This window comes from Pezoporus wallicus, unplaced genomic scaffold (assembly GCF_028554395.1).
Source record: "Pezoporus wallicus isolate ANWC-B61680 ecotype Strahan unplaced genomic scaffold, APGP_CSIRO_Pwel_v1 contig_5787, whole genome shotgun sequence".
NCBI lineage: Eukaryota > Metazoa > Chordata > Aves > Psittaciformes > Psittacidae > Pezoporus > Pezoporus wallicus.
In genome coordinates, this window is record NW_026637253.1 from 2331574 (window position 1) to 2343951 (window position 12378).

General features: G+C 42.3%; 1 protein-coding gene across 2 annotated transcripts in view; it reads right to left on the reverse strand.

The window, feature by feature from the left end:
- Window positions 1–12378, reverse strand: part of PPP2R3B (protein phosphatase 2 regulatory subunit B''beta) — a 46663-nt gene that overhangs the window by 17065 nt on the left and 17220 nt on the right. For both annotated transcript variants that reach the window (XM_057404518.1, XM_057404519.1), the window contains exon 2: window positions 3687–3872. In XM_057404518.1, coding sequence (XP_057260501.1) covers window positions 3687–3872 — 186 coding nt within the window. The remainder of the gene's footprint in view (window positions 1–3686; window positions 3873–12378) is intronic.

Here is a 12378-nt window from a genome sequence, read left to right on the forward strand (position 1 = left end):
AGGACTTAGAAGTCTGTGTGCGGTCTAAAGGTTATGATCTGGTGGCAATTACAGAGACATGGTGGGACAGCTCACATGACTGCAATGTGGTCACGGATGGCTATGTCCTTCTTAGGAAAGATAGGTCAGCAAAGCGAGGTGGTGGAGTTGCTCTTTATGTGAGAGAAAGACTACAATGTATTGAGTTCTGTCCAGGGGCAGATGAGGAGCAAGTGGAAAGTCTGTGGGTACGAATTAAGGGACAGGCTGATACGGGTGATACAGTTGTGGGGGACTGTTATAGACCTCCTGATCAGGATGAAGGAGTTGATGAGGCTTTCTACAGGCAATTGAAAGCAGCCTCACGACTACATGCCTTGGTCCTTATGGGGGATTTTAACTACCCCGATATTTGCTGGAAGAGTTACACAGCCAATCATTCACAGTCTAGGAGGTTCCTCCAGTGCATTGATAACTTCTTAATGCAAATGGTGGACGAACCAACTAGGAGAGGAGCGCTGCTGGATCTAGTACTCACCAACAAGGAGGGTCTGGTTGAAGCGGTGATGGTCAATGGCAGCCTTGGCTGCAGTGAACATGAGATGGTGGAGTTTAGGATCCTGTGTGGGAGGAATAGAATACCTAGCAAGGCCACATTTCTGGATTTCCGAAGGGCCAACTTTGGCCTCTTCAATCAATTGCTAAGGGAAGTATCATGGCAAAGGGTACTAGGTGGTAAAGGGGCTCAAGATAGTTGGTCAGCATTCAAGGACCACTTCTTCCAAGCTCAGGATCAGAGTATCCCAATGGGTAGGAAGTCAAGTAGGGGAGCCAGGAGACCAGCATGGTTAAACAAGGAACTGCTGGGCAAACTCATGTAGAAAAAGAGAATCTATGGATTATGGAAGCAGGGGCTGGCCACTTGGGAGGAATATAGGACAGTTGTTAGAGAATGTAGGGAGGCAATTAGGACAGCTAAGGCCTCCTTGGAACTTAATCTTGCAAGTCGGGTTAAGGACAATAGAAAGGGCTTCTTCAAATACATAGCGGATAAAACTAACACAAGAGGTAATATAGGCCCACTGCTGAATGAGGTGGGTGCCCTGGAGACAGAGGATATAAAGAAGGCGGAGGTGGTGAATGCCTTCTTTGCCTCTGTCTTTATTCCTGCAGACTCTCCCTGGGGGACGCAGATTCATATAGCCCCGGAAGGAGGGAGGATAAAGGAGGAGTTTGCTTTGGTGGATGAGGATTGGGTTAGGGATCAGTTAAGTAATCTGGACATCTATAAATCAATGGGTTCGGATGGAATACACCCACGGGTGCTGAGGGAGCTGGAGGTCATTGCTGAGCCACTCTCCATCATCTTTAGTAAGTTTTGGGAAACAGGAGAGGTGCCTGAGGATTGGAGGATGGCAGGCAAATGTCACGCCAGTCTATAAGAAGGGCAAGGACGACCTGAGTAATTATAGACCGGTCAGCCTTACCTCCATCCCTGGAAAGGTGATGGAACAACTTATTCTTGACACCATCTCTAGACATATCAAGGATGAGGGGGTCATTAAGAGCAGCCAACATGGCTTTACCAAGGGGAAGTCATGTTTGACCAACCTTATAGCCTTCTATGAGGAAGTAACTAGGTGGCTGGATGATGGTAGAGCGGTAGATGTGTTTTTTCTTGATTTCAGTAAGGCATTTGATACTGTCTCCCACAGCATCCTCATAGATAAGCTAAGGAAGTGTGGGCTTGATGATCAGGTAGTGAGGTGGATCAAGAACTGGTTGGAAGGAAGAAGGCAGAGAGTTGTGGCTAATGGGGCAGAATCTAGCTGGAGGTTTGTGACTAGTGGAGTCCCTCAGGGGTCGGTGCTGGGACCAGTGCTGTTTAATATTTTCATCAGCGACCTGGATGAGTGAACTGAGTGTACCCTCAGCAAGTTCGCTGATGATACTAAACTGGGAGGAGTGGCTGACACACCAGAGGCCTGTGTTGCCATTCAGTGAGGCCTGGACAGGCTGGAGAGTTGGGCAGGGAATAACTTGATGAAATATAACAAGGGAAAGTGAAGAGTCCTGCATCTGGGGAAGAACAACCCCATGTACCAGTACAGGTTGGGGGCTGACATGGTGGACAGTAGTGAAGAGGAAAGGGACCTGGGGGTCCTAGTGGATGACAGGATGACCATGAGCCAGCAATGTGCCCTTGTGGCCAAGAAGGCCAATGGCATCCTGGGGTGTATTAGAAGGGGGGTGGTTAGTAGGTCAAGAGAGGTCCTCCTTCCCCTCTACTCTGCCCTGGTGAGACTGCATCTGGAATATTGTGTCCAGTTCTGGGCCCCTCAGTTCAAGAAGGACAGGGAATTGCTTGAAAGAGTCCAGCGCAGAGCTACAAAGATGATTAAGGGAATGGAACATCTCTCTTATGAGGAGAGGCTGAGGGAGCTGGGTCTCTTTATCTTGGAGAAGAGGAGACTGAGGGGTGACCTTATAAGTGTTTACAAATATGTAAAGGGTGAGTGTCAGGATGATGGAGCTAGGTTTTTTTCAGTGATGTCCAGTGATAGGACAAGGGGCAACGGGTGTAAACTGGAGCATAGGAGGTTCCATGTGAACATCAGGAAAAATTTCTTTACTGTGAGAGTGACATCACTGGAACAGGTTGCCCAGGGGGGTTGTGGAGTTTCCTACATTGGAGATATTCAAGGCCCGCCTGGACAAGTTCCTGTGTGATGTACTCTAGGTTACCCTGCTCTTGCAGGAGGGTTGGACTAGATGATCTTTTGAGGTCCCTTCCAACCCTTGGGATTCTGTGATTCTGTGAAGGTGTCTTTCATCACTGAATTGCAGGTGACCGGATCTTTCCACCCTTTTTGGCCAGACTTCCATCCCTCCCCACCTTTATGTGAAAGGAGCTGCAGAAGGCAGGCATCCTAGCATCAGCCCAGCAGTTAAACACTTTCAGTGAGGCAAACAAGGAGTTTCTGAACCCCAAGTCCTGCTCTTGTGACAAGTCTTTGTTTCTATTTTCTAGACCCTGGACTTTAAATGCAAAATGACTGCAAGAGGGATGAAAAGCTCAGACTCATTACCAAGACCGTGACTCATAGTGGTATTTCAAGCACTGATTCAATATAACAAAACAGAAATTTAAGTAGCTTATTGTCTGTTACACAGAAATTTAAAAATATTTGCTGCTTTCTAAGCTTAGTATTTGCCACTCTGCAGTAAGTCTAAACTAGCTCTTCAGTAATAAGTAGAGGACTATAATCTTAAGTTACCAAACCATTTTGTCTTCCAGTATCTTTACAATGGAGGTTCATGACACTGCGAATGAGAAAAAAATGTTGACACTTGAAAATAAAATGCGTATTACCAGTGCTTTTGCCTTAAATTTGTTGGTCAATTGAGAGCATAGAAGATACAATGTGCCCTTCAGTACCTGGTTGTTTATGCAACTAAAAAAAAAAAAGTTCAATTTTTGGGTTAATGTTTGTTTCTTTTTATAAGCAAATTTAGGGGCATTTGAGACATAGTTGAGATAAAGATTTTCACACATAACTATGCTATCAACAGTGTTGAATATGAGATCTTATCGGTACTACCTTGTAAGAGATAGAAACACAATGCAAGAAAAGCAAGCACATACAGCTCATGTTTGCTTTCCATAGGTATACAGTACTAAAAGCAGCCAGCCAGCAAGTTCTCACCTTTGCAACCTTCCCCATGTCTTCTAATGTTGCTCTCTCATTTGGAAACTCAGAGAAAGTTCTCTCAATTTTGGCAATCACAGCATCTATATTCACTTTTTCCTTAGGACATCCTCGAGGAAAATAGAAAGTTGGAATGTTTTGACTAAGCGATGGTGGCAAGGTTTCTTCCTTCTTTGTCTGAACCTAAATAGATAAAATACACATTTCACAGACAGTTAGAATGAAATCACAGATAACAGTCATCCCCAGATGACTTGACTCTCTTGGTATTACATGTTACAGCACACCTTCGAGAAGATTTTTGATGATAGGTTGAATAAACTATTTAAAATTGAGAGCACACTGGAAAAAAACTGTAAGTATTTCCAAAACCTGTCATTTAGAAAGATTCCTAGTTGTTAAAAATTTAATAAAAACAATTTAAATCTTCAATGCATCAAGATTAATACACTAGATAGCTTCTTGAAGATGCCTGAAGTAACTCAGGTTCTGTTATCAGTTACAGAAGAAAAAACTTCAACTTCTAGCTTAACAGAGAGGTCATGAAGGAGTTTGCTTTTGAAATATTTCTAGTTTTACAGCTTCAAACTTTTGAAATAAGCATGACAACTTTGTTTCAAACCACCAACCTTGTTTTACTTAGTTACAGTGAAGATTTTTTTTAATCCTAAAAATGCTTGATTTTATAAAGGCAGCAATTCATGTAGAGGGATTTTTTTTTCTTGTAAACTATGCAAAATTATGGCATGAGACCTTTGAAATTTGTCTCAAGAATTTCTGATATACCAGACTAGTAAAAAACACCATGATCAGCAATAAGAGAGTTTATTTATTTAAATGCATTTTGCTTCAGTAAAGGAGTTTAGTTTCCAAAGGAAAGTCTGATAAAGCAAAGAAACAAAGATAACAATCAAAGTAACAAGAGTTATGTGGCAACTTAAAATTAGCAATTAAACATAAAGTTTTTCATCCCAAGGCCATTATTTAAATGTAAAACAATGGTTAATGTTATATGGTAGCTCATCCTTCTGTTAAATGTGTTAAAGATCCTGAATTCCATCTCATTTCCAACCAGAACTGGTGGTGAAAGAAAAAATAACCCCCATAAAAAATCCCTCAACACCCCTCAAACTCCAGCCCTTATCTTACTCCTTATCACCTTTGTCAAAGTGGCCCTAAAGATATGCAGCTTTCCTACCACATTCAAAGTCCTTATGTCAATGAAATAACTAAGTGCTTAGAGTCAGCAGATTTTAATTTGCAGGGTTCCAACGCAGGAGCCTTCACTGGAATGCTACACATACTAAAACCAGCCTGAATTAACCTCTTTCCTCAGACACTGGAAAAAGCTCTTAAGAGAAGAACAGAGGCTCAACAGAATCAGTTCCAACTAATGCACTATATAGTATTGCATCTCCCCTCTCTCCTCATCTTTCCTTGAAGAGCCAGTGATTCTTCTCTCAGCCTGTATCCCATCTGGCAACTGAAAGACTCCTTGTACAACTGAGGCCGCTCTGCTTCTAATGGAGAAACGCGGGAACTAAAGGGGCTCCAAAAGCTTCACTACTTTTCTATCATTTCAGTTAGTTACTTATATAGCTGATGAAGGGAGGCAGTTCTATTATTTCAGGGCAATCAAAATGTGTTAATTGCATGAGATTAAGCTGTTCTAAAGACAATTACAACTTTTTCCAGGGAATTTCTTCATTAAGAACCGCTATATTCCTGCTAATGCTGAACCTTTTGACTAAAAAATCTGCAGCAACAGTTCATTATTGTTTTTACTAAAGTATTCCATTTCAGTGGTGAATTTAACATTTAGAAAGGGATCCGTATTTTCTTACAGCTTTAAGTTAAAACTTTACTGTTACAAGTAAGCTAAACTGACAAAAGAAACTGGTTTGGTAAGTGCAGATTTTCCCTGCAACTTGTCAAGAAATAGCACAAACAATAACACGCTTGGAGTTAAGGATAACAGCTGTATAAGCTTGGGAATAACACAAAGGAGAAACGTGTGCTGCAGTGTCATGACTGAATGGTGCATTAACCTCTGCAATAAGTATATGTAAAGTCCAGAATCTGTAATTGTATTGTGAAGTTGACACTGAAGTTCATGTGAGAAAATTCCTGGTTTGTAATAATGTAAACAAACTTATGTAAGATTTGTCTATAACAGAATCTATAATCTATATTAAAGAAAACCTTTAATACATAACCAGTTTTCATTGCTGACATACAGAATCATACCATCCAACACTTGCCTTAACTTTTACAGAGGAGGAAGTGGAAGTTTATGTTCCACCATACACATTTTGCTGTTCAAAGGGCAAACTTCCCATTTTATTTTGCAACTCTCCAGATCCTTTTCCAACTGTTTTCCAGTAGGTGTTTATAACAACAGTGTAAAACCATTGCATTTTACAATTTAATGACAGAAAATTCAGCTTATATTAGCAAACTAGAATTCAAGTCTATTCTGTCACTGAAATACTGTTTGCATACTAACCTCTGATTCTGAAGTAAAAACCCCTTATTTTGTCAGTAGTTTGCTACTAGAAGCTATTTTCTCCTTATTTCAAATCTCAAGACAGCAGTGTAAGAAGTAGCTCAGCTAGTTACCCTTAATTGCATGTTAGCTAGACAAAGAAACACCACACCCAGTTCGAGTGAAATTGCTGTGGTAAGGCCCATCACTGGATAGTCTTGAAAGTCTTACTAAAGCTCAAAAATTTTGATAGTTGTACAACTATCAGTAACTCTTTTCCCCTTTAATTCAACCAAGCCATATTGAAACAGCCAAAATGAGCCTCAAAAGAGGCACAAACTTTGTGCCATCTACACAAAACTATTTGGGAAGGTGTGTTAATTCTCCTGTAGGAAGAGATAGTAGGTGGTGGCATCCAGGAAGAGCTTCTACCTGAAACTATGAAAGACATTCCATACACACTATCTTGTGTATTAAAATTAAAACCACGTTCAACTAAAAGCATGTGTAAACGGTCACCACAAAAGTTACATTACATGCACACATACAAAAGTAACATGCTATAAACAAACAAACACTGGAGAACTTTCAAATGGTCAAAACTTGATTTTCACTGGTTTAGTGAAGACTGAACTCTCCAAGCTAAACTGGCATCACTTTTCTGCATGGTGCCTAACCATATATATAGCACAGACTTCCAATCTCCTCACTTTCAGTGATACATATGCTGCACCAACAGCTCTCTTACCAAGTTCTACAACTCTCATTTTGGAAGTACCAGAATTCTCTTGTTTTTTAGCTTGATAGAGCTGACACAGACAAATCACATAGTCCTCTTGGGAACTGGAGAATGCTATTGCAAATGCATTATTGGTGTAGAAGCACCTCCAAACGACTGCATATTTTTGAGGTTTTGTACAGTCACATAGAGCTTCAGCATCAAAAAAGTTCCAGTTACGCAAGTAGGAGGAGTTTAGTAATTTATTCAGGACTGAACCTGAGGTGGGAATGGAACAGCAAAAGGAAGAGGCAATCGACTATCCTTCAAAGCTATGAGCACAAAAGACATGTTACATGCATGTCCATCAGATGTTGCTAGAACATTTTTACCAAAGGCTTTAGAGGTGGGATCCTCTAGCAGTTTGCTACAGCTGACTAGTGAATATACTTTTTGTCTCCTCCACATACTCTGCTAATTTACAAAAGATAAAAGGCACATCCCAAGAGTCTTCAAGAAAAGAAAAAAAAAAAATATACTCTGTGAAAGGCAGCTTCTACATTTTGTGGTACGAGAGAAGTGGTACAAAAATACCAGTTGCTGACTGTAAGCTGTTGCCAGCCTCCATTTTATGAATTATGTCAAATCAAGGATCCCAGCCACAAATACACTCAGTTTGTTGTACAGTTGCAGCTTTCTTGGAAAATACCCCAGTCATATGTTAAATCAGTATTCTTACTCTTTACCAGTCTATTCTGTTACCCCAGCTCTTTTCAGAAGACAAGCTGGTGGGATCCTCTTGATCATTTTGATCATTAACATGATCATCTTGACTGTACGCAGCCAACAGACCACACTGGAACTCACGACCTGTAAAGGAGTCATGACTGCCTAAACATCATTTTAATGGGGAAAAACTGACACCTGAGGCAATTCTAACATTTGTCTACAGAAAACAGCCCTCATCAGGACAGGCCATCAGTTCAACATAAGAAGTAGCTAACAGGGCTAAGACAGACATCTACTTGATCTGCAACACTGTCTCATCCTTACATGTTTACAACAAAAGTTTCACTCACTCAATGCAATTATGCTTAGGAAAAATCCACTCAAGAAAAACATCAGCAAGCTCAGCCTTGTTACAGAGCTGCAGAGTCAACACATACAAAAGCAAGTATTCTGTCAGATACTGTTTTCTGGAATTCAGCTGAAGCAAGTATTCTAACAGTATTCTTGTCTGGTAACGCTCCCGACAATCACAAAACCAATCTTACATCCTACTTACTCTGTAAAAACTGAAGGATATTTTGTATGAAGATATGCCAAACTGTTTCAGGCATTCTAGCATACAAAGTGCCACCATCAACAGTCATACAGCATCTACTGTTAGTAGCATTAGTGATAACAAAGGTATGGGAAGTACTTTAGAGAAAAGGCTAGTCAAACTTTTATCCTAAGGGAAAAAGAAATCAAAACTCTTCAATGTCTGCACTGCTGGGTCAAACAGTTGTAGAGGGAACTGATATCTATAGACTCTTAAATCATGCATGCAAGTAAAGTAACCTGTAACAAACTTGCACCATACTGGATTTTCTACAGAAACAGTACACATTGGCATAAATTTATTACCAGCCATAAGCTGGTAATAAATAAAGAAGCTGCTACCACAGGGCAGCCAACAGATTATAAGTTTGAACCAGGAGTCTCTATTGCAAAAGTGGAGTTTGCTTAGAGCCTCCTTTAAGAGGCTACAGCTTAAGACCTGGCAATCCATTAGCAAGGAACCATTTATGGAAAATCTTTCAACTAGACAGCCTCAGCTGGCAGCTTATATATTTTCACTCTATCTTTAATGTTGGCAACTGCTCCAGAAAACTGGCATTATATCAACAAACTCCCATCAAGTGTAACTACCAGCTACAGTCAGAATGAGATTTTTTTTTTCCCCTCTCTGCTCCTTCTCCAAACACTTGGATTTTGTTCTCAAAAAAAAAAAAAAAGTCTGACATCAGGCAGGCACACGCTTATGTAAAAATGGATATTGGGTGCTCCCTCTGTGGTGTTAAAAGGCCTCCAAATGATGTTAAATTAGAAGATCAATGCTAATAGGAAAGCAGCCCTGCCAGAGGCTTCTGTTACACAACCTACTTCTGTGACTACAGCTGTAAAACCAATCGCCTCACCTAAACTTCTTAAAATTTGCATTACCTCAGAAATGGGATTGTTATCTTAATGACTGGAAGAATCAGTGCAATACAGTATAACCACACACCAGCCCAGCACACAAACACCTAAAGGCTTTGTGTTCGCTGCTCTCTTGTACATACCACAAGCATTTATGCAGCATTTTGGTAACAGAGGAGTGCAAAAGTGATCAAGAAGCACTAATGCCTAAGCTCACTTCACTCAGAAAGAAAGCCAGTCTTGTGAGGCACTGCAGAAATTGAAGAAATAGTTCTCATACAGCTGACATAAATAGCATGTGTAAACAGCATTTAGTGTCATTAACAGGTGGTCATGGAACTAGCAGTTCTCCATTTCCACCCCGAGGTGTGATAAATACAACTACAGAAATCACCAAGTAGTAACAGCAGATAAAAGTATGAGGCATTAAATGTATCAAAAAACACACCAGCACTCAGTTCTGGCACTGACATTCATAGGATTAAATACTTATATGCCTGCTTTTTTTCCTGCCTGTTTTTAAATCATCACATTCAGCACAAATTTATTTGACTTTAAAAAAGTCTAGTTTTAAAGTTAGAACTCAACTGTTTTATAAGGTGATCTGGCCCCTAAGCAGCAAAAAAAATAGATATTTTCCTAGTTTAGCTAATACCGAGTTACATGGGTATAAGCATATCACTGTACACAGATGTATTTTATTTTGTTACTATTTTGTTTCCAACTTCACATATATTTTCCTCACATAGTCTGGGTAATGATGCTGTTTATATTCCAGCTCTGGCAGGTAGGGATGTCACCAGCTGTTGGCTATAACACTCTGATCAGCCCTCAGCAGGTAATAAGCCTTTCAGTTCACACCTTTAAGTTTCCAGTACATTTGACATACGGATAGTTTCTTCTCACGCCTAAGTTTCAAATAAATTGATGAGCAAGATGGACAACTTCCTTGATGTTTGCTGGAAGGACCACTCAGCAACCCAGCCACAGTCCAGGAGGTTCCTCCAGTGTATGGATGATAACTTCCTCCTGCAAATGGTGGATGAGCCGACCAGGAGAGGAGCGCTGCTGGATCTCATCCTCACTAACAAGGAGGGTCTGGTCGAAGCAGTAAGGGTTGAGGGCCTTGGTTGCAGCGACCACGAGATGGTGGAGTTCAGGATCTTGTGTGGTAGGACCAGTAGAATAGCAAGTAGAATTGCAACCCTGGACTTTAGCAGGGCAAACTTTGGCCTTTTCAAGCAATTGCGAGGGGAAATCCCATGGGCAAGGCTGTTTGAAGGTAAAGGGGCCCAAGATAGTTGGTTGGCATTCAAGGATTGCTTTTTCCGAGCTCAAGATCAGAGCATCCCGACATGTAGGAAGTCAAGGAAGAGGGCCAGGAGACCTACGTGGCTAAATAGGGAATTGCTATGTATGCTCAAGTGGAAGAGGAGAGTTTACAGGTCATGGAAGGAGGGGCTGGCCACTTGGGAGGAATATAAGGCTGCTGCTAGAGGATGTAGGAAGGCAGCTAGGATGACTAAGGCCTCCTTAGAATTAAACCTGGTGAGAAGGGTCAAGGACAGCAAAAAGAGCTTTTCCAAATACATGGCAGACAAAACTAACACCAGAGGCAATGTAGGCCCACTGATGAACGGGATGGGTGCCCTGGTGACAGAAGATACAGAGATGGCAGAGTTACTGAATGCCTTCTTTGTCTCTGTCTACTCTGCTGCAGGCAGTCCTGAAGAGCCCTGTACCCCTGAGACCTTAGACGAAGTCAGGTCAATGGAGCGGTTTGTCTTAGTCGATGAGGAATGGGTTAGAGACCAGTTGAGCAATCTGGACATCCATAAATCCATGGGTCCAGATGGGATGCACCCGCAGGTGCTGAGGGAACTGGCGGAAGTCATTGCTAGACCACTCTTCATCATCTTTACCAAGTCTTGGGAAACGGGAGAGGTGCCTGAGGACTGGAGGAAAGCAAATGTCACTCCAGTCTTCAAAAAGGGCAAGAAGGAGGACCTGGGTAACTACAGACCGGTCAGCCTCACCTCCATCCCTGGGAAAGTGATGGAACACCTTATCCTTGGTGCCATCTTAAGGCATATCAAGGATAAGAGGGTTATGAGGGGCAGTCAACATGGCTTCACCAAGGGGAAATCATGCTTGACCAATCTCTTAGCCTTTTATGAGGAAATAACACAGTGGATGGATGATGGCAGAGCGGTGGATGTGGTCTACCTTGACTTCAGCAAAGCATTTGACAGTCTCCCACAGCATCCTCACAGCTAAATTGAGGAAGTGTGGCCTGGATGACCAGGTAGTGAGGTGGACTGTGAACTGGCTGAAGGAGAGAAGCCAGAGAGTTGTAGTCTATGGGGCTGAGTCTAGTTGGAGGCCTGTAACTAGTGGAGTGCCTCAAGGGTCAGTACTGGGACCAGTATTATTTAATATATTCACCAACGATTTAGATGAGAGAATTGAGTGTACTATCAGCAAGTTTGCTGATGACACTAAGCTGGGAGGAGTGGCTGACACGCCAGAAGGCTGTGCTGCCATCCAGCGAGACCTGGACAGGCTGGAGAGTTGGGCAGGGAATAACTTGATGAAATATAACAAGGGAAAGTGTAGAGTCCTGCATCTGGGCAGGAACAACCCCAGGTTCCAGTATAGGTTGGGAAACGACCTGTTAGAGAGCAGTGTAGGGGAGAGGGACCTGGGGGTCCTAGTAGACGACAGGATGACCATGAGCCAACACTGTGCCCTTGTGGCCAAGAAGGCCAATGGCATCCTGGGGTGTATTAGAAGGGGGGTGGTTAGTAGGTCAAGAGAGGTCCTCCTTCCCCTCTACTCTGCCCTGGTGAGACTGCATCTGGAATATTGTGTCCAGTTCTGGGCCCCTCAGTTCAAGAAGGACAGGGACCTGCTGAAGAGAGTCCAGCGCAGGGCAACAAAGATGATTAAGGGAGTGGAGCATCTCCCTTATGAGGAAAGACTGAGGGAGCTGGGTCTCTAGAGAAGAGGAGACTGAGAGGTGACCTTATTAGTGTATATAAATATATAAAGGGGGAGTGCCACGAGGATGGAGCCAGGCTCTACTCAGTGGCAAACAATGACAGGACAAGGGGTAATGGGTACAAACTGGAACACAAGAGGTTCCACTTAAACTTGAGAAGAAACTTCTTCTCAGTGAGGGTGACGGAACACTAGAACAGGCTGCCCAGGGAGGTTGTGGAGTCTCCTTCCCTGGAGACATTCAAAACCCGCCTGGACACATTCCTGTGTAACCTTATCTAGGTGTTCCTGCTCCGGCAGGG